The sequence below is a fragment of the Monodelphis domestica genome, chromosome 5 (genome assembly GCF_027887165.1).
Source record: "Monodelphis domestica isolate mMonDom1 chromosome 5, mMonDom1.pri, whole genome shotgun sequence".
NCBI classification, from domain to species: domain Eukaryota; kingdom Metazoa; phylum Chordata; class Mammalia; order Didelphimorphia; family Didelphidae; genus Monodelphis; species Monodelphis domestica.
The window spans coordinates 110,618,032-110,642,312 of record NC_077231.1 but is presented as its reverse complement, the minus strand read 5'-3'; the positions used below and the strand labels follow the sequence as shown (position 1 = coordinate 110,642,312).

The 24,281-nt window shown below is 35.2% G+C and overlaps 2 protein-coding genes across 7 annotated transcripts in view; one reads left to right on the top strand and one right to left on the bottom strand.

Moving 5' to 3' along the window:
- The window catches only part of DCP1B (decapping mRNA 1B), a 76,800-nt gene extending 55,029 nt beyond the window's left edge, over positions 1-21,771 (bottom strand). For 3 of the 4 annotated variants that reach the window (XM_056800752.1, XM_056800754.1, XM_056800753.1), the window contains exons 1-2: positions 21,325-21,771; positions 14,160-14,200 (exon numbers count right to left, since the gene is read on the bottom strand). In XM_056800752.1, the coding sequence (XP_056656730.1) occupies positions 14,160-14,200; positions 21,325-21,474 (191 nt within the window). In that variant the 5' untranslated portion in view covers positions 21,475-21,771. Of the gene's footprint in view, positions 1-14,159; positions 14,201-20,980; positions 21,132-21,324 lie in introns of those variants that run through there. The other variant, XM_056800755.1, reaches the window with a different exon arrangement.
- CACNA1C (calcium voltage-gated channel subunit alpha1 C) overlaps positions 1-24,281 on the top strand; it is a 997,067-nt gene that overhangs the window by 17,638 nt on the left and 955,148 nt on the right. The gene's annotated exons all lie outside the window — the stretch shown is intronic.

Below are 24,281 nucleotides of genomic sequence, written 5' to 3'. Positions count from 1 at the left end.
ATAGTAGTGGGGGTAATTTGCTGGAGAAGATAGGAAAGGATGTGGTCAAGGGTACATATGGAGAAGGGTATGTTTTGGCAAGGAGAAAAGTCACCTCTTCATTTGATACACAAATGTTGGAGATACTAAGAAAGACTGTCTGGCAGATATTAATTTCTATTTTTATGTTTTATATTATACATAATAATTAGCACAATAGTACAATTGAATTGATCTTCATTAAATCATGAATTCCTTATCTGTGAATTCACATAACTTACTAAAATTTGCAACCTCCAAATCAATGCTCATAGCACTTTTGCTTCATTTACGGACATGTAGCAAGTAGCAAAAAAGTTTGAATCACATGATATGTATGTTCCCAGCTGAGGTCAAACAAAGAAAGAGCATTCCCTGCCTTCTTGTTTTAGTATTCATACTGTAAACAAGTGTCTTTTTCATAGTCTAGTGCTGTCACATTTTTTTGCATTTTTGTGCTTTTTGTTGGTGATTTTGCTGTTTTAAAACGGCCTCTAAGTATAGTGCTAAAGTGCTGTCAAGTATTACCAAGAGCAAGAAGGCTCTAATGTGCCTTTTGGAGAAAATAAATGCTAGATAAGCTTTGCTTAGGTGTGAATTACAGTGCTACTGGATGTGAGTTTTAAATTAATGAATCAATAATATGGTATGTCCAGAAAAAGGAAGAGGAAATTCACTAATCTGTACACGAGGCAGCTCCAGAAAGTGCTAAAATAAATGTTGTGACTTAGAGGCTTGCAGGAACTCAATCCTCTATTTCTCCAAGGAGCAAAGGTGCAATATTTATTAATTCCGTATTCAAGGAGACTACAGAAAGTAGCTACCACAAATGATGAGAATTAATTATAATTTATAAATATATAAACATAAATGCTTTCTGAATGTTTTCTCAAAATTATTTTTATTAACAGGGGTTTGGAAACTACTGACCTAGAAAATAAAATCTAAACTCTTTAGCCTGATTTCTGAGACCATTCCTAATCTGCTATCTACCTATTTTTCTAGTCTTTCCCCCATCTACTCTCCTACAAGAAACCATGGTTTCAACCAAATTCAGTACTTCTGAATATAAATATATGTTCCTACTCTGGCACTTGTCACTATCCCCAACAAATATGTTTTCTCCCTACCTGTTGGGTTATGTAAGTTTTACCCATCCCTGAAAATATAACTTAAATCTCAATTCCTCCAACCCACAATGAATTCTTCTACTTAACTCTATAAAACCTACCTCAAAGGATTGTTGTGAAGACTGAGTGGGATAATGTATGGAAAGCACTTAAAAATTTTTCAGATGTACCAATCCAAAATTTATTGCTTCTGTTGTTCTCTATACTGTTCATTTAACAACATACTAACTTGTATTCTTAATTTCTCTTTTCATATACATGTACTATTTTTTACCTTCCCTACCAACTAGATTGCAAGCTCCTTGAAAACACAGAACACTCAATTCAATCCAATAAATATTTAAGTATCTTTATTGTACGCACAGTACTTTTGTAGGCTCTGAGAGAGAGGCAGAGTTTTGCTAAAACATGATCTGCCTTGATGCAGTTTATAGTCTGGCAAAGGGATGACACATACAAAAGTAACTAATAGAAAATGATACAAAAAGTGCTGTTTGAGATTCAAAGAGGGGAAAAGATTACCCCTGATTATAAGGATAAGAGAAGTATTTTGGAAACAGTGGTATAAAATTTGGACTTTAAAAGGATGGGTAGAGTTTCAATGATCAGATGAAAGAAAGGACATGTTAAACAGTGAACTGTATGACCAAAGGCAAAGAGATGGGGAAAATATTGAATATGGACAGAGGAGAGTAAATAGTCCAGTTTGGCTAAAGAATAGACTCCATGGTAGGAAATAATATAACACCATATTGTAGTAGGCTTTGAACGCCAAAGAACTTGGAATTTTATTCAGTAGGCAATGAAGAATTATGTAAAGCTTTTAAGAAAAAGGAATGTCTGAGTAAACTATACATAATGAAGACAAATCTGGCAACAGTGTGAAGTATATTTTTGAGAGAAGAGAAAGGAAAAGGGAAAAGGCCACTGGGAGGCTATTATAGCAATTTATGTGGGTCTGTATTAGGTGTTGTAAAAAAAAAGGAATATTTAATGCAAGAGATATTATATGGGTAGAAATGGTCAGATTTTGCTCCTGATTATATGAGGATGAAGTCTAAACCTAACACTTATAGTTTCAACTTGGGAGACTGAGTAAACAGTGGTAATACTGACATCAAAGTAAGAAAAAACAAATTTAGGAGAAAGATATTATGCTCCTTTTTGGATGTAACTTTAATAAGATTATGCCTTATACCTCCTCTTTGTATTCTGGAATCTAGAGTAACGCCTTGTATGTTTAGGTGCCCATCAACTGTGTACTAATGAATTTTATCTGTAATATTCTATAACTATGAGAATACATCTGTTTTCTTTCTATTCTCAGTGTCACCATCACAATTTAGTTGTATGTGTATATGTGTCTATGAAAGATGTGTTCTTTCAGTAACTTCTATAATTTCACCTCAACAGCATTTCAGATGAAAGAATAAATGCTGAGAGCATTGCCTAAATCCATTCTAAACCTCATTCCATCTATGGTGATTTTCAAAAGCATTTCCGTTCTAATGATGCTAATCTGAAGAATCATAGAGTATTTTAATGCAAAAATTTTAAATGCTGATTGTGGACAATGTTCTTAATAGTAATAAATAATTACAAAGTAGCATACCCTTATTAATCAGGAAATGGCTGCAAATCTTACATCCTTACTGAAATACATTTTAACATTTCCATTTTCTTTAAAACTGTAAGAACAAACATTTAACATATATATATATGTAATACCAAGCTTTTATTAAGATTTAAATTTTATTTCTGAAATAGTATTCACCAGTAAATATGCCACCAATCAATTAAAAAGTATTTATTAGGTAGCTGAAATGGAATCAAGGTGGTGAAGAATTGACATTTTTATCTAGCTCTTCCAATACATCTCCTCTATAACAACCTAGAAAACACATCAAAACAATTTTTGATCAGAAAACGCAAGAGGAAGGTCAGAATGAATCATTTTTCCCTGTCCAGGGTAGACTCAGCAAGATAACAGAGGGGACTGTGGACACTGAGGTCATGGCTAGGAGTTTAGCATGTTGGTAACAGCAACAGTGGTGGGACCTGGAGTAAGCAATGGGATAGAAAGAGATCCCAGGGGATCCCTGAACTAATACTGGAAACAGAAATGGGTGCTATCTAGCAGCTTTGTTACTATTACCCAGTTTGGAATAAGAAGTCTGAAAGGAGTAGTTATGTCTGAGCACAGAGCCCTATCTGGGTATTGAGCACATAATACATTTCAAAACTTAATTCTTTGCCCACCAGCAGAGTGACCAATCAGTTCTAACTTTTAGTCTAGCACATAAGCCTGGAATGGTCTGAGACAGAAAAGGAACTGAGAGAAAGCTTCAGGGTATAAAGAGGTCTCTGAGCACCCCTGAACTGACACTGGAAGAAGGAATCATCCAGCAATTGTCTGGGTTACAGAATGTGGAGGGGTTCAGATGTTGGTGATAGTTCAAGGAGCAGCCATGACCAAACTTTAGGCTCCAACTAGAAACTTTGTTATGTGGCTCTTAGAACAGTATAACTTAGATCTAACTTTTAAGTGTACAGGAAAACTAAGGTAGGAGATCAAAACCAAAGAGGAGCCACTAATTCAGTGGCTTTGAACCTCACAGAATCTCACAGCAAGTTAACAATGTCTGAGTCTAGCAACAATTTACTGAAACTTAACAACACACCCCAAACTTGCAGAGTTCAAACTAGAAGGGCTGTGAACATCCTCTTGTTTGATCATACCACTTTGGAAGCAATGGAAACTTGAAGGCCTCTGGATAAAGCTGTGAAAGCAAAAGAAACTCAGGCCAACAGAAGTGAGCAGAAACAACACTAATGTAAAGACCAAAGTAAAAAAAAATTAGGTTGGATGAATGAGCAAACAAAATATAGAGCAACCATTATGCCAGAGAAGCTCATAAACACAAATCCAGAAGGCAACTTGAAAATATCTTCAAGTAAAACCTCAAAGAAAAATGTAAATCAGACACAGACATTCATGACTAGAATTTCTAGAAGAATTTAAAGCAAGAGCTAAAGAAAGAGATAAGAAAAAGAACAAAAAATCATTTTAAAAAACTGATAAAAGAAAATTGGAAAAAGAAATTAGAACTAATCAAGAATGTGTGAAAAGGAATTAACAACTTGGCAAAAGAGGTATAAAATCCTATTTAAGAAAATAACTTCTTAAAAATACAAATTGGCCAAATAGAAGCTAATGGAGAAAGAACTCCATGACATCTCAAAAAATAATAAAATAGTTAAACAATTAAAAAAAATAAAAAAAATATAAAATATCTTATAGGAAAAACAATTGATGTGGAAAATAGATTGAGAAGAGATATAAGAATCATTGGTCTGAAAGCCATGGTCAAAAGAAAAGCCTAGACATCAGATTTTAAGAATTATAAAGGAAAACTTCCCAGATATTTTAGAACCAGAGGGCAAAATAGAAACTGAAAGGATCTACCAGTCACCTCCTGATAGAAATCCCCAAGTGAAAATTCCCAAGAATATTGTAGCCAAAACCCAGAATTCCCAGTTGTGAACTGATCCAACCATTCTGGAAGGCAATTTGGAACTATGCCCAAAGGGCTTTAAAAGACTGCCTGCCCCTTGATCCAGCCATACATACCACTGCTGGGTTTGTACCCCAAAGGGTTAATAGGGAAAAATACTTGTACAAAAATATTTATAGCCATGCTCTTTGGAGTGGCAAAAAACTGGAAAATGAGGGGCTGTCCATGGATTGGGGAATGGCTGAACAAATTGTGGTATCTGTTGGTGATGGAATACTCAAAGTGCTCAAAGGAATAATGAACTGGAGGAATTCCATGTGAACTGGAATGACCTCCTGGAATTGATGCAGAGTGAAAGGAGCAGAACCAGGAGACTGATATACTGTGGCACAATTGAATGTAATGACTTCTCTACTAGTAGCAATGAAATGATCCAGGACAATTCTTTTTTTTTTAATTTTTTATTTTTTAAAAACCCTGACCTTCTGTCTTGGAATCAATACCGTGTATTGGCTCCAAGGCAGAAGAGTGGTAAGGGCTAGGCAGTGGGGGTCAAGTGACTTGCCCAGGGTCACACAGTTCAGAAGTGTCCGAGGCCAGATTTGAACCTAGGACCTCCCATCTCTAGGCCTGGCTCTCAATCCACTGAGCTCCCCAGCTGCCCCTGATCCAGGATAATTCTGAGGGACTTATGAGAAAAAATGCTATCCACATCCAGAGAAAGAACTATGAGAGCAGAAATGCAGAAGAAAAACATGATTGATCATGTAGTTCGATGGGTATGTGATACAGGATGTTGACTTTGAATGATCACTCCAATGCAAATATTAAAAGTTATGGAAATAGGATTTGAACAATGATACATGTAAAACCCAATGGAATTGCTTGTTGGCTCTGGGTGGGGGGAGGGAAAGAACATGAATCATGTAACCATGGAAAAATATTCTAAATTAATCAATAAAATTTTTTAAGAAAAAACTAAAAAAAGCCCTCTAAACCCCCCCCCCCCCAACCCAGAACTCCCAGATAAAGGAGAAAATACTGCAAGGGGCCTGAAAGAAATAATTCAAATACTATGGAGTCACAATGAGGATAACTAACACAAGCAGCCATCACTAAAAAGGCAACTCTGGATAGAATACTAAAAAGCAGAGACATCACCTTGATGACAAAAGTCTGTATAGTAACAGCCATGGTTTTTCTAGCAGGAATGTATGGCTATAAGAGTTGGACCACAAAGAAAGCTAAAGTTGCAGAATCTACACTTTCTAACTTCTGAGAGTCATTTAGACAGCAAGAAGTTCAAATCAGTCAATACTTATCTTTTTAAATTATGTAGTTTGTTACATTAGAATTCCCAGGTATCTCTCACCCTCCCTTCTCTCCTTATGCATGGGCTCATGTGTGCACGCATGCACACACACACACACACAAACACACACACACACACACACAAACTACGTCTGGTTAGTTTCTATTTATCAGTAAATACTTAAAGAAATTAATTCAGATGATTCATTGTCAAATGTCACTAATCAAATACTAAGGCTGAAGCTTAAACCAGGCAGAATTTATACCAGGAATGCAGGCCTGGTATACTGTAAGAATACGAGGAAAACTGTAAGTATAATTGACCATATTAAAAAGAAAAACATTATTTCAGTAGATATAGGAAAAGATTTTGAAAAATACAATATCCATTCCCATTAAAAATATTATAAGGTGTAACATCTATTTTAAATCAAGATCAAGCATTATCTGAAAAGGAGATAACCTAGAAGCTATTCCAATATGACTAAGTAAAGATATCCTTTATCACCATTGCTATTCAATAATACTACAGTAGAAATGCTAGCCAAGGAAAAGGATATTGAAGGAATTCAGAATAGGGAATGAGAAAATAAGATTACTACTATATGCAGATGATATAATGGTTTCACTTAGAAAGACTTAAGAGTCAACCTAAAAACTAATCAAAATAATTAACAACTTTAGCAAAGTCGCAAGATATAAAATAAACCCACACAAATTATAAGCATTTCTATATATTACCAAAAAATTTAAGAAGCAGAGAAAGAAATTAAATTCAAAATAACCACATACAGTATAAAATATTTAGGAGTCTACCTACCAAGGCACACTCAGAAAGTATATGAACACAATTATAAACTATTTTTCACAGAGACAAATTTAAACAATTAAATATTAATTGCTCTTGGGTAGGCTAAGCCAACAAAATAAAACAAAAATACTACCTAGCTTAATTCAAATCAGTCAATATTACCAATCAAATTACCAAAGAACTTCTTTAAATAAACAGAAACATCATCTGCATGAACAAAAGGTCAAGAATATCAAGGGAATCAATTACAAAAAGGGAAAGGAAGGGGAAACTTGCAGTAAAATTGCTAAATCTTTTCCAGATAAAGTGTTATCTTCTTTATTTTGTACTTTTAAAGTTGATTTTTTTAAACTCAAGGATAAGATTTTAAATTTAATTCTATTAATTATCATATTATTATTAGTGTCTGCCCAGTGATTTAGATGGTCCAGATCTTTTGGGAACATGTTTCAATTAGTATGTAAGCATATGAAAGTACTTATTATTGTGTCTGACATTGTAATGGCTACTAGAAATACTAAGATAAAAACAAAAGAAATTACATTCTAAATCAGAGGTTCGTAAATTTTCCTGAAAGATTCATATAGTAAATATTTTCAGCTTTGTAGGCCAAGAGGCAAAATTGAGGATGTTATGAGGAAATGCAATATAATGGACTAAAAAAACAAATGTCCATATTTTTGTATTGGTGAAACTAAAAATATACTAACAAGCAAGTACAACTATTTGTAATACATGGGTATTGATTTGGAATTCTTTTGGTAGGATATTTCACTTAACTGAGATTCAAAGTTAGTGTTTTCTGTCATAAAAATAGATTTGTGAATGCTCCTTTATTAATCTAATCTACAATGAAATATTACATATTTCACTTTTGAAAATGTCTTTTCTATAGATAGGTACTGCAAAATACTGATACCAATCTATACGCATAGTTTTAAATGAGAATATTGTTTGTAAGTAATTTATAGAATTCTATTAAATTCTTCTCTTGATATTTGTCTTTTAGTATCATATTACAATGTAGATTAATTACTTCCAAATAAAGGTTAAGTGATAGCTCTCAACCACACAGTTGAATTGAGTTCAAATTATGGGAATTTCTTTTGTATTTATTACATTAAGTTCAGAAAAATGTTGGAACTGTGGTTTGAGCTCAGAAAATATATCCACTGTATATCTGTGTGAGAATGGAGATCTTGCTTCTTGTTTAACTTATTGACAGCATAGTATATATATTTATAAAAGGTAGTTTGATGTTACTTAATTTCAAACATTGTTGTCACTGAATTGATTTTGAGTACAGTTATGAATTTTGCATGTAAGCACTGTTTTACCTTGACATTTTAGGATGAATGAATTCATAAACATTATCAAGTCTACAACAAAAGCTAATTTCCAAAGCCATTCAGTGTTTAATAGTGATTGAAGTTAGTTCTCATTTAGAAAGTTAAATCTCAACCATGAGCTAAAAAACAAACCACCTTATTTTCTTCTTCTTTTGACATGATAGATATAACCAGCAATTTTTAAAAAGGGTTGCAGTATGTCAATATATGCAGCACTTGAAATGCTCTGAATTCTATCTGACACTGTGACTTAGAATGTCCATAGTAGCAGTGCAGAGTAATGAGAATCCACTTATACTCTGTTCCAACTACTGAGGTTGTAGCATAAAAACAGCCCTGGGTGAACAAATGAGCATGGCTGTAATCCAGTAAAACTTTTATTTATAAACACTAAGATTTGAATTTTATATATTTTTCAAGTAATAAAATAGTATTCTTCTTTTGACTTTTTCTAACCATTTAAAAATGTAAAAATCATTCTTACATGAGCCATACAAAAACAGGTGGCATGTTGTAATTTGATAACCCCTGTCAGAGATAAATGTAATAAATACAAAGTAATTTTGTTGAAAGGGAACACTAACAACTGAAATAATAAGCAAAGAGCTTCTTGGAGGTGGTGGTACAAAAGCAGAATCTGAAAGGAATTTAAAGCTTCTAAGAGAAGGAAAGGAATAGGAGTATGTTCTAGGAATGGGGGACAAACTGTGTAAAGGAAGAGAGGTAGGAGATGGCAAATGGCAAGACATTAAATGGGACAATTTAATAGAAACAATTTGGAATGTGTAGAAAAATAATATAAAATCAACCTGAAAAGGTAGGCTGAAGCCAAATTGTGAAAGAATTTATTTTTTTTAAATTATTTTTATTTATCTCATCAAACATTTCCCAACTGCATGTTAAAAAATTTAAACAATGATTTAAAAATTTTGAGTTTCAAATTCTTTCCCTTCTTCACCTTCCCCCTTCTTAAAGAGGCTATCAATTTGAGATTGATTATACATGTGAATTTTAGCAAGATATATTTCCATATTATTCATGTTGCAAAGAAAACACAAACAAAATAAAACAATAAAAATAAAGTAAAAAAAGTATGCCTCATTTGGAGTTTAGAGATCAATCAGTTCTCTCTCAGAAGGGGGGGTAGCATCTTTCATTACTGGCCCTTTGGTGTTATATATTAGATGATTGGCTTGCTCAAAGTAGCTAAGCTTTAAGCTTTATTACCCCCCCCCCCCCAAAAAAAACCCCTCCAAAGTAGCTAAGCCTTTCACAGTTGAGCAGCCTAACAATGTTGCTATTACTATGTGTAATATTCTCCTGTTTCTGCTCACTTTATCTTGCATTGGTGCATGTAAGTCTTTCCAGGTTTTTTTCTGAAACTTTATGTTTATCATTTCTTATAGCATGATAGAATTCCATTACAATCATATACCACAACTTGTTCAGCAATTCCCCAATAGATGGTCATCCCCTGAATTTCCAATTCTTTGCCACCACAGAAAGATGTATGTGTATATTTGTACAAATAGGTGCTTCCCCCTATTCTTTCATTTTTTTTTGGATATGGACCTAGCAGTGAATGCTGGGTCAAATGGTATTCACAATTTTGTAGCCCTTTGGGCATATTTTCAATTGTTCTCCAGAATGGTTGAATTTGTTTACCATTTTACCAACAGTTCATTAGTGTTCCAATTTTTCACATTCCCTCTGGCATTTGTCATTATCCTTTTCTATAATGTTAGTTGGATAGGTTTGAGGTGGTGTTTCAGAGTTGCTTTAATTTGCATTTCTCTATTGGTAGTAATTTGGAGTATTTTTTCATTGGATTATTGAGAGCTTTGATTTCTTCTTTTAAAACTGCCTTAATGAGAGCCAGGCCTAGAGATGGGAAGTCCTAGGTTCAAATCTGGCCTCAGACACTTCCCAGCTGTGTGACCCTGGGCAAGTCACTTGATCCCCATTGCCTAGCCCTTACCACTCTTCTGCCTTGGAACCAATACATAGTATTGATTCTAAGACAGAAGGTAAGGGTTTAAAAAAAACTGCCTTAAAAAAAAACCCATAACCTTTGACTATTTGTAAAATGGGGAATGGCTCTTTTATAAATTTGGTTCAGTCCCCAATGTATTTGAGAAATGAGTCCTTTATCATAAAACTTGCATATTTTTTCTCCCAATTTTCTGTTCTCCTAATTTTGGCTGCATTAGTTTTATTTATGCAAAAGCTTTTAAATTTCATGTAATAAAAATTATCCATTTTCATCCAGCAATGCTCTCTATTTCATTTCTTATTTGGTTATAAATTCTTATACACTTATCCACAGATCTAACTAGTACATTTTTCCATGCTCCCCAAATGTGAAAACACCTTTTATGTCTAAATTATTAATTCATTTTGATTGTATCTTGTTATATAGGGCATGAGATGTTGATCAGTGCCTAGTTTCTGTGAAGCTGCTTTCTAATTTTCCTAAAAAAATTTGTCAAATGTTGAGTTCTTACCACCAAAGCTTGGATCTTGTATTTATCAAACATTTGGTTACTGGGGTCATTTACTATTGTGTACCTAATCTATTTCACTGATCCATCACTTAATTTCTTGGCTGGACGAGATTATTTTGGTGATTACTGCTTTGTAATATAGTTTGAAATCTGGAATTGCTAGGCTGCCTTCCTTATGAAGGGCTTTAAATATCAAAAAGTTTGAGTTTTACTATACATAAAAATGCTAAACAGCATAGTACCAAACATAGCTCCTTGAAGTACTATACCAGAGACCTCCTTCTAAGCTGATATCAAATGATGATTATCTATTTTGGGATCTGACCACTCAAAAAATTCTGAATACATTTAATGGCACAATTGCTCAACTTTTCCATAAGAAAAACATGAGCAACATTGTCAAATTCTGTTAAAATCGAGATAAAACTATATTTACACAATGCCCTGGACCTACCAGTATGGGAGCTCTGACAAAAAAGGAAAATGGGTTAGTCTGATATGACCTGTTCTTAATGTAGCTATGGTTGTTGTGACCATCATTTCCTCTACAAATGTTCCCTAACCATGCTAAATCAGAATCCAGCTAACCAGCCTAGAATTTAGCCCCATTTGCTTCCCAAATAAGCATTTCCCATTCTCCAGTCTTAAGGCCTTTTCTATTCTCTGAGATCTTTCAAAGATCAAATAGTGACTCACTGATCACATCCAGTTAGTTTGTTCAGTGCCTTGAGGATGTAGCATACCTGGATTTGATAAAACTGGCTTTTAGCAAAGGCATTTAAATAGATGATTTCCAATTCCCCATTTGCTTCAAATGTTAACTCTTTATACCCATCTTTCTTCTAACCTTTTAGGTCTAAACCTTTGGCAGAGGAAATAGCAGCAAAATAAGAATTGAGCATCTCTATTTTATGATCATCATTCCAACCATCTCAAGCAGTGCTCTTATCTTTTCTATGATCTTCAAGTTCCTCAAACTAGCTTAAAAACACACAAAGGTCCTCATACATACATATATGCACACATTTACACACCAACTCTTTCTGATGTTTTTAGCATTCTTTGTTCCTGTTCTTACAGGATGAGAGGCACTATGTTTCTGTATTCATCTATCACTTTTCCCCAATTCTTTTATTATTATTCTCTTATTCTTAAAAATTCAAGTTGGTTAAGAAGCTTTCCATGAATACAGTACCCTTTTTAAGAAATCTCCCTTGAAAATCTTTTATCTTCACCAGGATTGTTCCTTTTCATATCTTCGCAATTTCATTCTTGATACCCTGACATTTCCCCTTTGCTGACTTCCCAAGAAATATTTTAGGCCATGGCATTCTACTTATTTTTCTCCCGGAATTCTTTAAATTCTGCTCTCCCCAAACATAAGGTGCATATCCAACCATGTGCAACATTACTATTCTCCTCTATTGCAAACTCTAAGACAGAATAGTTGCTGCCCAAGAGGTTACCATTATTCCCACCTCTTCAGGTCCAAAATAGCAGTTTCGCTCATTAGTTTCTCTACCTTTGTAGGGATGAAATCATTATTAAAGCCAGCCAGGAAAGCTGGTTTTGCCTTAGGTAGAGAGGATTCATGGTCCAACACATATCTAAATAGACAAAATCCTAAAGACTATGCTATCATGTTTCTGTGACATGCTTGTGAATTGTTTCCCAAACTCAATAATTTCCTATGTATAGGTGGACTAGTGTATATTTCCATGACAATACTGTTTCTGTTTCTATTATCTTTACCTAAGTGTCTTCCAACATGCTTTATCTCCTCTGGATTGCCTCACAGTAGTATATGTTCTGCTATGCTCTACTAATCCCTTGCTTCATCCATCCTGTTCCTTTAGAATAAAGTATAACCTTTCAGAGCTATATTCTGAATGTGGGTCTTAATTCACATGATATCTATGAAGTCAAATTGGCCTCCTTGTGTAAGAAACTATAGTGTGTTTACCTTATTTCTTTGCCTATTATTTGTGTATTTGTAAGAAGACATCTGAAACTATGATTTATTGCAAGGTCCTTCTATGGATGTTTTCTCATGTGAACTTGTAGGCATCTTACTGTTATTCTTCTTATATTGTATATACCCTCTCTGGTCAGTCAATCAATAAAAATTAATTTGCATCTTTCGTATGCTAGGTAGTGTGCTAAACATTGGGGATACAAAGAAAGGTGAAACAGTCTCTGTTCCTAAGGAGATAATATGAAAACAACTCTGTATAAATAAAATAATAATCACCAGAGGGAAGGCATTGGTAAAGGGGATCAGAAAAGTATTTTTTTTTTTTTTATAGAAAGTAAGATTAATTGGGAAGCCAAAGAGACCATGAGAGAAATGAGGAGGCAGAGAATTACAGTCATGGGGAAGTGTCAGTGAAAACACAAAGAATCAGGAAAGGGAGTATCTTATTTGAGAAATAGTATGAAAGCTGGTGTCACCGAAACAAAGAGTATATGAAGGAGAATCAGGTATAAGAATACTGGAAAGGTAATAGAAAGCAAGGTTGTAAAGGGGTTTGAATGTTAAATAGATGACTTTATATTTGATAGGGAGGCACTGAATTTTACTGAACAGGAGGTTAACAAGTCAGATTTGTACTTTAGGAAGATTAATTTGCAAACTAAATGGATGATGGACTGGTGTATGGAAAGATGAGAAGAGAGATCAACCAGAAAGTGATAGTTGGGTCAGAGGTAAGAAGGGAAAATATACAAGAGATATTATGAAGGTAAAAATTACAGGATCTGGTCACATCTTGGATATGGAAAGTAAGAGAGAGCTGAGGATGACATCTAGGTTATGAGACTGAGTAACTGAAAGGATGGTGGTACCCTTGATAGTAATAGGAAAAAAATGAGTAAGAATGAGGGCATGGAGGCAAAGAAAATGAATTTAATTATGAACATATTGAATTCAAGCTGTCTATTGAGACATCGAATTCAAGATGTCCAAAAGGCATTGGGGAGATGCAAGATGATGATGGTCAAGAGAAAGATTAGGGCTGGATAAGTTGAACTGGGAATCATCAATATAGAAATGACAATTGATCCACGGGAGTTCATGAGATCAGCAAATGAAAAAGTATAGAGGGTAAAGAGAAAAGGGACCAGGATAGGCCCTTAGAGGAAACCCACAGTTAGTAGTTTTGATGTGGATAAAGATCAGGAAAAGGAGACTTTAATAAAAATATTTAGACGGGGAGAAGTACCAGGAGAGAATCAACTCTCTAGTATCTAGATTGGTATGTGTGTGGGGTATTTTTATCTCTCCCTATTAAGTTTAAAGACATTCTGATTAGACATTTCAAGATTATATGAGCATATTTTTGTCATCTGTGGGTTTTTTCTTCTCTTCAATGTATCAACTTCAAACCAACTTTTCATTCTTTCTTTTTCTTGGGAATAAAATAACTCAGAAAAGGTGACAATATTAAACAGAATCATTCTGCTCAAAAGAATCCTGATTTAAATACTGTCAGTTTTCTATATAAAAGCATAATCATTCCTACCTTGTATAAACAAACAGGGTTCCTTCTACATCAGTCTTCTCCTGCAAAAAACAAAAACAAAATATAAATATATTCTCTCCATTTAAGCAGAGTCATATATTTGGAAATCATAATATTATTAAGAAATAAAATAAGCAGGCCTGAAATCCAGTATTGATCTTAAGATCAATCAACTAATATGTATTTATTAAGCATCTGTTATATGCCAGGTACTTGCTAAAAGTTGGGGATACAAAACCAAAACAGAATAGTTTCTGCTCTTGAGAAGCTTACAAACTAGCCAGAGAAAATTGTATACAAATACAGATATATACAAAATAGGATTAAGATAATATGAGAGAAGATGCCAACAGCTGTGGAAGTGGTATCAAGAAAGGCTTCTTGCAAGAAGTGGAAAAGGTAGATTAGGTTTAGATTATGAAAAGTTTTAAACATCAAGAAAAAGTTAACAGTTGATTCTAGGTTTTAAGGAACCACTAGAATTTGAACAGGGGAGTAACATGGACACACTGGTACATGAGGAAAATAATTCTGGCAGCTGAGGAGAAAACAATTTGATACTAGAGAGAGACTTGAGACAGGGATAGCCATCAGTAGTCTATTGCAATAGCCTTAGTGAGAGTTAATAAGAATTTGAACCAGGGTGAGGGCTGTGATAGTGGAAAGAAGAAGGCTGATTTGAGGGATTTTGTGCAGACAGAAAACAATAATATTGGGCAACTAATTGTTTATCAGGGATCAGTGAGAGAAAGAAGTGATATATGATAAATTTAAAATGATCAAATGTTAGTAAGAATAACAGTGACAATTACTTTTAGAAAGCACAGGAAAGTAAATTTCCTGCCATAATCATGATACTCCAGTTGGATTCCGCTATTTTCATTTTATCAATTGTAAAATAAATTTAGCGTTAGCTTTCTTTACCAAATACAGAGATGAAAATTGAGTTATAGAAAAATAACAGAAAATAAGTAATTCTGTTCCATAGATTCACTAGAAAAAAAATTAAAAGTGCTGCCCCTTCTATCCTCTGGATCAGTGATGGGCAATCTTTTGGGCTTGGTGTATTAAAATTCACTAAAAAACTGAGCATAACTCAGGTGGTGTGTCACTTTGAGAAAAAAAAACAATTTTGCAATATTTGCATCCTTCTTGGCATACAGCCCCATACTTCTTTGAATGTGGCCATGTCATAGAAAATGGCTATGTATGCCAGTGCTGACAGACGTGTCATAGGTTCACCATCATGGTTCTAGATTGTAACATATAAAGCTATAAAAAAATCACTGCTCTCTGTGGGTTTTTTTGCTATCTACTTATTTCCAATGTATATTTTTCTCTTGCCAAATCTTATCACCTGGGAGAATGGATAACTGGTGCCTCTACTTAACTTTCTGTATCAATGTAAGCTTCCAAAAAATTTAAATATCTATACCAAATCTGGCATATACTTATTATAGTTAGAATATTTACTGAAAAAGATATTTCTAAGCCAAGGAGCCTTTAAAATAAACTTTGACATAATCACCAAGCTAAAACTCTAGCCTGGAAGTATGGTTAAAAATATTATGGGGAAGTTGTCAAATGAATGTGTATGAGGGCAGCTCAGTGGTTCAGTGGTTAGAGCACCAAACCTGGAGTTGGGAGGACCTATGTTCAAATGTGGATGCAGACAATTCTTAGCTGTGTGATTCTAGGCAAGTTATTTAACCCTGTTTGCCTAAACATTGTCCTTCTGTATTAAGGGTTGTTACTGGGACAAAAAGTAAGAATCTTTAAAAAAAAAAAAAGAATCTGTATGGAGTATTTCGGCTAAACTCAATCCTCACTTCCCTAAAGACAGTAAACTTTGAATCCCAAATAAGTCATGAAAATTTGAATAACTAGAAAAATATTATAGAATTAATGAATGCCTTAATATGTTTAAAGAGGGGGAAATCTTTCAATTGTGCTAATTCAAGGGTACAATAAAATCATAAGAATAAGGTATTTGCTTACATACTAGGACTAAAATAGCTAAAATTTGGAATTTAAGAGCAACTAAATTTTCAAAAGCATTTAAGCAATATAATTTTAATACTCTATTAAATATAAACTAATGAAATCTAATTGGTTAATTTCTTCTTAATTAAATTCTACTTCCCAACTTCTTTCAATTCATGCATGCCTGCAAATTTTCTGACAAAACAGCATTACGTTCTTCACACATTTCTCATCCAAACTTTTATATATACTTTCTTGTCCAATCATATATTAAAATTGTGTCATTTGAACATATATAAGCCACTTTTCTTCGGCTCTTCGCAATCATCACACTCCCCATTCTATAGATGGAAGAACATGCAAAAGGGAATTACAAAGATCAGGACTGCCAAGATATCTTTTCAGGGCAGTAAAATATCTAGCTCCATTAGGCATAGAAATAACAATTTTGCTTAAAAAGTTTCCATAGGATGAATCCATAGCTCTTTTGTTTTGAGATTTTTAACATTTCAAGTTCCTAAGAAGCTAATTGAAACATTTTTTAAAAACGTTATTCCACCTTGTTCCCTGTTACCCCTACTCCAAAGAAGATAACCCCCATGATATTTTATCTTCAATGCTGTCATTATAATCATTTGGAATTTGGCAATTCTGAACTTTCAGGAAGGCCTCTATCCTTTAAATGGAAAATTATGTTAGTGGCAATAATAAAACCATTAAAATTTTTTATGTTGCATTTGAAATATTTCTTAGCATGACTGAAATAATTTTATTGATATTTCCCTTCAGTCACTTTCATGAAATTCTCTAAGCAAATGCTGACAGTCTAGGGAACCTGAAAACAGAAGACAACACTTCTCAAGATATGCATATATATTACCAAACACTTCTAATTATTTTTTTAAACTCTTATCTTCCATCTTAGAATCAATACTGTGTATTGGTTCTAAGGCAGAAGAGTGCTAAGACCTAGGCAATAAAGGTTAAGTCACTTGCCCAGGGTCACACAGCTAGGAAGTGTCTGAAACCAAATTTGAACCTAGGACCTCCTGTCTCTAGACCTGGCTCTCAATCCACTGAGCGACCCAGCTGCCCCCTTAATTAATTCTTAATATCGCATGAGTATAAAGTACATTGTTGCATGTTCAGGAAAAAGTTTCTTTGACCTTAAGCTGTCTGGTTATTGTTGCAGAATAGTCGATTCAGTAATGAAGAACTTTATGAATATAAAATATTCAGCTAGTCTTTTTTTTTTTCTTGTAAGCATAGGTAAGGGGGTCAGGAGTTCATTCTTAAATTTGATTTATCATGTCATTTTTGAATAAGACATTCCAGTGGTTGTGTTCTTTCCTTAACTGCCAAATGGAGGCAAACTGCTAACTTTATTTCACTATTGTGTTTTGAAAAACAAGATTATATTTGTAAAGCAGCTTTTAAAGTGCTCTGACCCCTCAAGCTAAAAAAAAACCAATGGAAATATCAGTTTTAATCTTTCTTTGGAGAAACTCATAGTTCTTAAGAAATATAACTATTTCCTAAAAAATAAATTAATTGTACTTCAGTACCTAGGAAATCATAAAACTCAGGGCACTAAAATAACATTTAGTAAGTAACTATTCCAGGAAAGTAAATATTATCAAGGGCTTAGCACAGTATTTGGCACATAGCAAGTATTTAATAAAAGTTTATTGACTGATTATTGATTGAAATGACTTGATTTCCCCACAATGTCTCTTCAGTCCCCCAACAAGCTATCAATTACTATTCAGTCAACTGATCATTCTCCTATAAAAATATTTGTTTGTATTCATTATATAGGGAGTCTAAAACAAGGAGGAAAACTAGACAACTGATAGAATTAAGTTTAGAATGAAACCCTATAAAATTCCATGTCAGAACTATAGCTTGCAGGACAAAAATATTTTCCTCAGCTACAATATCTGCTTTTTGACATCTCATTATGGAAAAGTCACAGCAAGCTGTTTATATATGAAGGCAACTGAAGATTTAAAAAAAATTATTTTGCTTTTCATGAATTAATTTAATTTATTTAATACTTTCTATGTGTAATGCAAGATTAAGGGTTAAAAAGTCAGGACTCAGGAAATGCAAAAGTTATGGTTTCAGTAGCAAAGGTAGGTGACTTGCCAGGTTGCATTGCGCTAATTATTTCATTACCAAATGTCCATCCACCTCCCCTCTACCCCCTACCATGGAAAGGAGAAAATAACTACTTTACATTGCTCAAGCATTTAGAGATTTGATAAGGTAACATGACATGCTTAAAGTACTGTGGGATACTTAGAATAAAGGTCTTTGGGAAATGCAAATAACTTCTCAGGTTCGAAGGACACAAATCTTTATACTTTTCAGAAGGCAAAATACTCTTTTAGTGAACTTCAGGGCAACAGGAAATATTTAAACAGAATTCTGTGCCATATAGGAATACCAAATCTTTGATTGCATGTGAAAATATGTCATCTAATTTTTAAAAATTGAACTTAATTATAGGGGCTAAATTGTGTTAAAAAGCAGTTAAAAATAAACTACAGAATAAATTTTTGTGTTGTTTTACACATACTATTAGGACTTATTAGACACCAAGATTATAATATAATAACATCAATAATATAATAACAATGGTCACTGAAGGCTCAAATGATGAGATCTGGTGATTTAAGTGAGCAATAGAAACTAGTACTAAGAGAAAATGATCAGAACAGAACAGAAAAAAAAATCATTAATGTATACCACTCAGATGCTACATAGATTTTCATGATGCAGGCTTTCTTAGCAACTGGAAATAAGTCTTGCCTTACATATCCTATTCCAGGCATGCCATTATCTTTTAAGGGAGAAAGGAGAATTCCATATATTTTCAAACAATGTCGAAGTATTCATCTCCTTTTCTAACGAACATCATTCTTTACTCATCCATCCTACCCAATCCACAACTTCTCTACTTGTTTAGTTAGGTCAGTCTTCATTTATTTTACTTATAACAGTAACTGGGCGTCTACCAGTCTTCCTGACAATTTCCTTCCATCTTTATCTGTCAAATATTTTCTCTAAATTTTCCCAGCTTCATACTTAAAAAGTTCAAAGACTGTACAGTGGAGAAGTTGGTGACAACAGTGGCAATCTTTACAAACTCCTATTGATCATATGCTCAGATCATTTTACAGCTTAACTATTTTTCTTCTTTTAGTTGCAAGTTTTAAATACTTTTAGAGAATGATCTCTTGCTATATGAATTATATATTTTTTGAAGGCAAGTTATTCAAGAAGCAGAAAAAAAAACTCACAGACAACATAATATCTTAGTTATCTTATCCTTTCCCCCAACTGTCAGGAAATTTACATTTACTCAAGGAATACTTGGCACCTAAATCACTCAGTTCCAAAAATCAAAATATACAACCTATTTTACTAAGGCTAACTAGCCTGACTAACTAATTTCCTCCACTTTAAATATTCAGCTTTCTCTCCCTCCATATCTTAAATCTGATCCTGTCTTTACTTGCTACTTTCAGTTTTCTACCTAGAAATAAATACTTGTGATGTGATGAAGGGCACTGACCTTAAAAGTCATGAGGTAAAATAAAACTACTGTGTTAAGTAAGGGTAGATAGTTTATTTTCTGGAGGACAGGGGTAGAGAAATTTCACAGAACTTCAGAATCAGAAAATACCTTAGAGACAGTTCATAATTGAAAAAAAAATTCTCTCTACTTCATACCCAAGAGCTCATGCAGTCTTTATATAAAGGCATCAATTTAGGGAAAACAAACTCCTACCCTCTACATATACAGAAACTCACTGCAATTTTGGATAGCTCTCTTCACATCTTCTCCATCTTCGATTTGTGAGGCTGATTATTTTAAACCAAATTGAAGATTTCACATTTATTCCTCTTCAATTGTATCATATTGGACTAGATCCTATCCTCTATCTCATTTAGGTCTTTTAAAATTCAGATTCTCATCTGGTGTGTTTAATGCCCAGTTTTGTGTCATCTGAAAAATTTGATAATCATGTAGGCTTTTTTAAAAATCCGAGTCAATGACAAATAATTTAAAGCACAGGACCAAGGACAGATCCCTGGAGCATTTCATGTAAGACTTTGCATGCTGACATCAAGACCATGGCTAGTCCACATTTCTCCATAAGAGCATGAGATACTGTGTGAAAACGCTTAAGTAAATCTAAGTAACTACCTATCTACAAAATTTCCCTAATTTACTGGTCTAGTAAGCCCAGAAAAAAAAGGACAAATTCAAGAAATATTTATTGAACATTTACTGTTAAATTTTAAAGTCTTATTTAAGACACCACCTAGTATAATTTTGGGGCTTAGCTTCTTCATGTGTAAAAATACAGAATAATAATACTTGTACTATGTACTTCATGTTATTAACCCCAGTTTTACTGAGGAGACTGAGGTTGAGTTTACTGCAAGTTGCCCATGTCACAAAGCTAAGTGGTTTTTGTTTTTGTTTTCCTAGTTAGACTATGAACTTAGGTCTTCCCTGTCTTCAAGCCTTCCACCATGCGCTTTTCACTCCTGGTTCCACCTGTATGCTTTCTTGCTGGAATCACTACTGTCACAGCATGAAACTTTCGGCAAGTTTGGTTTCTCCTGACACCAGAAATTAAAAAAAAAAAAAAGCCACAGTTCGAAGACAGGATTTCTCCCCCAATTTAGTTTTTTCCTACTTGTACTATAAACTCCTTTGGGCTGGGATCTGCTCCAATTCGTCTTAATATCTCCAGAGAAGCCTTTCACATAGTAGGCACTTACTATGTAGTTAAAAAGTTAATTAAAAAAAAATCTCCTACCTGGCAGGGGGCGTTCGGTCTGCCTGAAGCTACTGTTAAAGTGTTTTTGCCGCGATCAAACCCAGTCTAGGGGGTCTCAGGCCCCGATCCGGGTCCGGGGAGTGTTGGGCCCGCCCCCTCCACAGTTGGGACGGCCGCCCCTCCCCCACACCGACCTGTCCTGTCCACCCCGGGGGGTCATGGCGGGGGTCTATGCCGCCAGCTTCCTCCCTTCCCTCCACCCGCCCCCGCGGGACTCAAGTCTCTAGTCCCAAACGGGATCCCAGCCCCGCTTCGGGCCGCGCAGGCCCAGCCCCTCCCCCAGCCCAAGTCGGCCTCGGCTACCCCGTAGCGGCCTCACGCACCCACTCGTTGGCCCGATGGCCGAAAGTGTACAGAGCCACCTGGCTAGCCACATCCACTATGCGGTTGATATAGGGGTCGTGGCGCTGCAGGGCCGCCAGACTGATGTCTCGTCCCTTGCCCACTAGGCCACCAGCAGCTACCGCCGCCATCTTCCCTCCCTCCCGGACATCAACACGGTGGACCGGACAGACGTGGCCAATCGAGCGCCGAGAAGCGCGAACTTCCCCACAACTAAAAAGAGAAAGAGGAAGCCAGGCCCTTGATATGCTGGTCCAGGGCAGGCTAAGGGAGCCGGGGGTCCTTCCCAATACTCAAGGATTCCCACGACAGACATCGCTAATCGACACCGACTTGTTTTCCTCAGGGGATTTTGTAACCAAGGGCAACGGCAGGTCTAGACTCAGCCTCATCATTCATCTCTTCTTTAGCCTGGCTGTGCAGCTACATGTTCGGTGTTGTTTCCTTCTTTCACTTTTAAAAGGCCTTGGCCAGAAGCTAGTTAAGCCTTTTATGACTATTTCAACTATTTTATTAGTGGCACTATAGAGAAAGATAATTCTGAGTTCCATATCTGTAACAAATATATAATCTCCCCATGCACCATTGTGAAGTCAAAGAAAAATTATTCTCACCTTTTCACCGTTCTTATTTTTTCATTTGTCTCCAATCAGACTGGATTCCCAGGACCTACTTTTCTCCCCAACTCAATTCTCAAACAGCAGAGCTATTTCCCAACTCGAAATGAATTCATTGCTCCAGTAGATTCATGTCCTTCATGTCCCCAGTAGACTCTGCCCTTACTATCTTCCAAATCTTTTATGCTCCTATAAACTTCTTATTGGCTGCCACCTCCTCCATGACACCATCATTCTTTGAGCCCCTTGATTAGTTATTGATGCGCTTCCTTAAATTTCTCCAGATCACTATGGATGGGCTGAGCAAACTCTGAGAACAACCCTGAGTATCTTTGAAAAAGATTTCCATTCTTTGAAAACACTTAAGATAGGACTTTTAAAGAGACTGCCAAAGATGCAAAAGTATGTACCTTTGAATGATACACTAAAGATATAATTCTATCCCTATATACCTCTTTTGAAGACTGGAGGAGAAGCCACCCAGCCTCAGAAAACTTGGATCTTGCCTGCCCTTTCTTCTAGCTAGGTTACTAGTAGTGTTAGCACAGCTCTCATTCCACTTTTTTTGTAGAAGTGGTCCAGACATCAGCTCATAGTCCACTTCTCAGATATCTCTAGATCAGGTGCACAAGTCTGTCTTCAGAAGGAAAACTAGTTTTCCTCTGGTCACTTTCAAGGGGGGAAAGTAATCCTTATACTCATCAGCTTAGCTCCTTCTTATAAAACACTAGTGATACAGTCATCATAAATAGCTAGTAAGACCTATTATTTTAAAAAAGCATCAAAGAGAAATTATGCAAAATAAAATATGCCAAAGAAATACATAAAAATAAATGATCTCTTCAACTAGGAATGAGATAATGAATGCTCTCAAATTTTGCAGTAAAATACAAGACAAGGTTCATAGTTAAGAGCTAAGAGAGTATGGGGAGATTTAAGAAGGAGACAGAATAATCTCATTGAGGAGAGTTAGGAGTCTCTAGGACAACAGGCACTGAAAGACAAGAGACTTGACAAGGAAATGGCTTTCTCTATATGTCTGTGACTTTGAGACTTGTCCACCATTCATGTGATGCGATGGTTTCCAGTATCTCTTGAGTTCTCCTGTAGAAATATGTCTCCAGGGGACATCTGGGTGGCTCAGTGGATTAAGAGCCAGGCCTAGAGACATTAGGTCCTGGGTTCAAATTTGAACTCAGACACTCTGTGACCCTGGGCAAGTTACTTAACCCTCATTGCCTAGCCCTTACCACTCTTCTGCCTTGGAACCAATATACAATATTGATTTTAAGATGGAAGGCAAGGGTTTATAAAAAAGAAAGAAAGAAAGAAATATGCCTCCAACAAACTAAAACAATTTCTTCACATAGGTACTCAGTTCTGTATTTAGTCTTTTCTCTGTCAATCAGGAGGAATGTTTCCTTACACTAAGGCAGGCAATAGGACTATTCCTCAGGGAAAAAATCCACTCCAAATTATGGGTGAAAGCAAGGTTATATATATTTACTTATTTGGCCTAGATTTTTTTGGGGGGGGGTATTTTGTTGCTACTGTTCATCCAATACAAATATAGCACATATTTGAAGTAATTGTATTAAAGAGTTGATTATTGAAGGTAAACCCATTTGTTGGGATTCCTAAACCATTGTTTTAGAAGTTTGGACCTGAAGAATACTTTGTATCTATGTTAGTGTTCTCTGGAGGTACCCAACCTTTAAGCTCAAATTGGAGAAGGGTAGTCCCAAAGAGGATGCTGCATATTCACATCCCCTTCTCTGGAGATTCTCTTAGGAACATTAGAAGTTCATCACCAAATCACCATAAAAATGGGAAAGGGCTTATTTCCATGAAAGAATACCTAGAAATGCATTCAGTGCAGCACAAGCTTCATTTTGTCTAGCAGGAGAATAAAATGCAAAGGACTGACACTGACACCCATAAATAATTAAGACAGTCTTTTCTCCCTCTTCAGTGGTCCACTACCTTCTTCAAAGATCTATACAAACCTTCAGACTTACAGTACTACTTTGGGGTTGTGACACCTCCTTCCCCCTTCCTCTGACAATGGAAAAGCATTCAGGGTTGTTCCTGTATCCTCTAGATCAATGGTTCTCAACCTTTCTAATGCCATGACCCTGCAATACAGTTCCTCATGTTGCAGTGACCCCAAACCAAAAAATTATTTTGGTGGCTACCTCAAAACTGTAATTTTGCTACAGTTGTGATTCAGAATGTAAATACCTGATATGCATTATGTATTCTCATTGCTACAAATTGAGAGGTTGAGAACTGCTGCTCTAGATAATCATAGCCCACACAAC